The sequence below is a fragment of the Austrofundulus limnaeus genome, unplaced genomic scaffold (genome assembly GCF_001266775.1).
Source record: "Austrofundulus limnaeus strain Quisiro unplaced genomic scaffold, Austrofundulus_limnaeus-1.0 Scaffold441, whole genome shotgun sequence".
Lineage (NCBI taxonomy): Eukaryota > Metazoa > Chordata > Actinopteri > Cyprinodontiformes > Rivulidae > Austrofundulus > Austrofundulus limnaeus.
This window is the reverse complement of record NW_013952843.1, coordinates 284,320-287,374: the sequence shown is the minus strand read 5'-3', so window position 1 is coordinate 287,374 and position 3,055 is coordinate 284,320. Positions and strand designations below refer to the sequence as shown.

Genomic DNA, 3,055 nt, shown 5'->3' with positions numbered 1-3,055 from the left:
CTCATTAACATGTTAACATTAGCTCCATTTCAGTGTTAGCTTCTCATTAACATGTTAACATTAGCTCCATTTCAGTGTTAGCTTCTCATTAACATGTTAACATTAGCTCCATTTCAGTGTTAGCTTCTCATTAACATGTTAACATTAGCTCCATTTCAGTGTTAGCTTCTCATTAACATGTTAACATTAGCTCCATTTCAGTGTTAGCTTCTCATTAACATGTTAACATTAGCTCCATTTCAGTGTTAGCTTCTCATTAACATGTTAACATTAGCTTCATGTCAGTGTTAGCTTTTCGTTAACATGTTAACATTAGCTGTGTCAGTGTTAGCTTCTCATTAACATGTTAACATTAGCTCCATTTCAGTGTTAGCTTCTAATTAACATGTTAACATTAGCTTCATGTCAGTGTTAGCTTTTTGTTAACATGTTAACATTAGCTGTGTCAGTGTTAGCTTTTCGTTAACATGTTAACATTAGCTTCATGTCAGTGTTAGCTTTTTGTTAACGTTAACATTAGCTGTGTCAGTGTTAGCTTCTAATTAACATGTTAACATTAGCTTCATGTCAGTGTTAGCTTTTTGTTAACATGTTAACATTAGCTGTGTCAGTGTTAGCTTCTCATTAACGTTAACATTAGCTTCATGTCAGTGATAGCTTCTCGTTAACATTTTAACATTAGCTTCATGTCAGTGTTAGCTTCTCATTAACATGTAATATTAGCTTCATGTCAGTGTTAGCTTGTTGTTAACGTGTTAACATTAGCTCCACGTCAGTGTTAGCTTCTTGTTAACGTTAACATTAGCTGTGTCAGTGTTAGCTTCTTGTAAACATGTTAACATTAGCTTCATGTCAGTGTTAGCTTCTCATTAACATGTTAACATTAGCTCCGCGTCAGTGTTAGCTTCTTTTTAACATGTTAACATTAGCTGTGTCAGTGTTAGCTTCTTGTTAACGTTAACATTAGCTGTGTCAGTGTTAGCTTCTTGTTAACATGTTAACATTAGCTGTGTCAGTGTTAGCTTCTTGTTAACATGTTAACATTAGTTTCATGTCAGTGTTAGCTTCTCATTAACATGTTAACATTAGCTCCACGTCAGTGTTAGCTTCTTAACATTAGCTTCATGTCAGTGTTAGCTTCTCGTTAACATGTTAACATTAGCTTCATGTCAGTGTTAACTTCTTGTTAACAACATTAGTTTCATGTCAGTGTTAGCTCTGTGTTAACATTAGCTCTGTGTCAGTGTTAGCTTCTTGTTAACATTAGCTTCATGTCAGTGTTAGCTCTGTGTTAACGTTAGCTCTGTGTCAGTGTTAGCTCTGTGTCAGTGTTAGCTCTGTGTCAGTGTTAGCTCTGTGTCAGTGTTAGCTCTGTGTCAGTGTTAGCTTCTCGTTAACATTAGCTTCATGTCAGTGTTAGCTCTGTGTTAATGTTAGCTCTGTGTCAGTGTTAGCTTCTCGTTAACATTAGCTCCATGTAAGAACACAGCTCTCATGTTGTTCTTACCTCCTTCTTTTGACAATGTGTGAGGTTTTCATTCTTTATGAGATCCTCAAAAGTTTCCAGCTGAAATAAATAAATCCAGACTTTTATAATTCCACCAAATCTTCAATAAATTTAATCTGAGGTCAGTTTTCTCAGTTACCTGCTGGAGGAACCTCTCAGTCTGGCTGATAAGAAAACTGGAGAGCTGCTGTCCCAAAGCAGGATACTCGAGGACAGCATGAGGAGAGTCAGAGTCTTTACACCGTGGAGAACCATTTGGACCAGGTGGACCCACGGGGGTCTCAGCTCTCTGTGCTGCACAGAAATCCAGATTCAGGAACTTCTTTAGGCTCAGACCTGGATGAAGAACTGAGGGTCCAGCCTGTGCAGGGTCAAAGTTTAGGTTTACCTGAAGGACAGGAGAAAAAGAACACAATTTATAACAGATAAAACTTTGTGTGGTAGGAGCTGAGAGTCATCCCCAACACAAACTCTGAGGGCTAACATGGTGTAACATTTTTCAGGACGTGTTTTCTGTGTGTGAGAAATAAGGAACGACTCATAATTCAGACTGAATTCATCACATCTTGTTAACAGAACGTGGTGTGATTTTTATTCTGATTAAAGATGATCAGGTGATAAATGTTGGGACGGTAAAGGTCCCGCCCACAGGTGCTGACTGTGCAGGAGCAGACTGATGGAGCTGCAGTTTTAATTGGTTCTCCTCAAACAGAAACCAGCCAACCATTATAAAGGAGCCCTTTTGTAAGACTTTCAAACTCCTCCTGTCCTTTATCACATCATGGATCAGTCAGCAGCAGCATCTGATCAACATGTGATCCATGATGGGATGTAAACGTAACATTTTCTACATATAGGTCAAATTAATCACTGCAATAAAATAACTTTGTTTTTGTCACTTTTACAATGGATTGCATCAACTCTGTTACATACAGAAGGGAAGCTTCACCAAAGTGAAACATAAATCTGTGGATCTGTGTTCGWTTACTCTGCCTGGCTTTCTCAAGGACCAGGATGTGACACAAAAATCTGGATTATGGAGTTGAAAGTGAAAGTAGTCAAACTGAATTTTTAATAAACCAAAATACAGTTTCAAAGCAAATTAATTCAGATAAAAAACTTTAAATTCAGTTTAAATTCAGTGAAATTCATTTTCAAACCAATGCATTTAATTTCAAATTATGAACATTCAGATTCAATCTGAGAAATTCAAATTAAATTCCTGCTGGCACAAGATTTATCTCATATAAAACTGTCAGGATCTGAGCTGCTTCTCTGTCCTGTGAAAATAAAAACAGATTAATTCAACAGAAACCTAAAAACCGTTTATTTCACTCAGTCCGACTCAAAATGTTTTTAAATCTGATGCTGAAAATCTGCAGATGCTACTTTAAAAGTTGTGATTTTGAAGCGTTTGGATAAGAACTCAGTGATGAATCTACTTGGTGTTGTTACAGTGGTTTGCAAAAGTATTCATACCCCTTGAACTTTTCCATATTTTGTCACATTACAACCACAAACATAAATATATTTCACTGGAATTTAATG

The 3,055-nt window shown here is 36.7% G+C and overlaps 1 protein-coding gene across 1 annotated transcript in view; it reads right to left on the bottom strand.

Annotated features, from left to right (window-relative positions):
- The window catches only part of akna (AT-hook transcription factor), a gene marked incomplete in the record, with an annotated part of 20,183 nt that overhangs the window by 6,749 nt on the left and 10,379 nt on the right, over positions 1-3,055 (bottom strand). Inside the window, 2 exon segments of the mRNA XM_014024824.1 lie at positions 1,508-1,567; positions 1,647-1,897. Coding sequence (XP_013880278.1) covers positions 1,508-1,567; positions 1,647-1,897 — 311 coding nt within the window.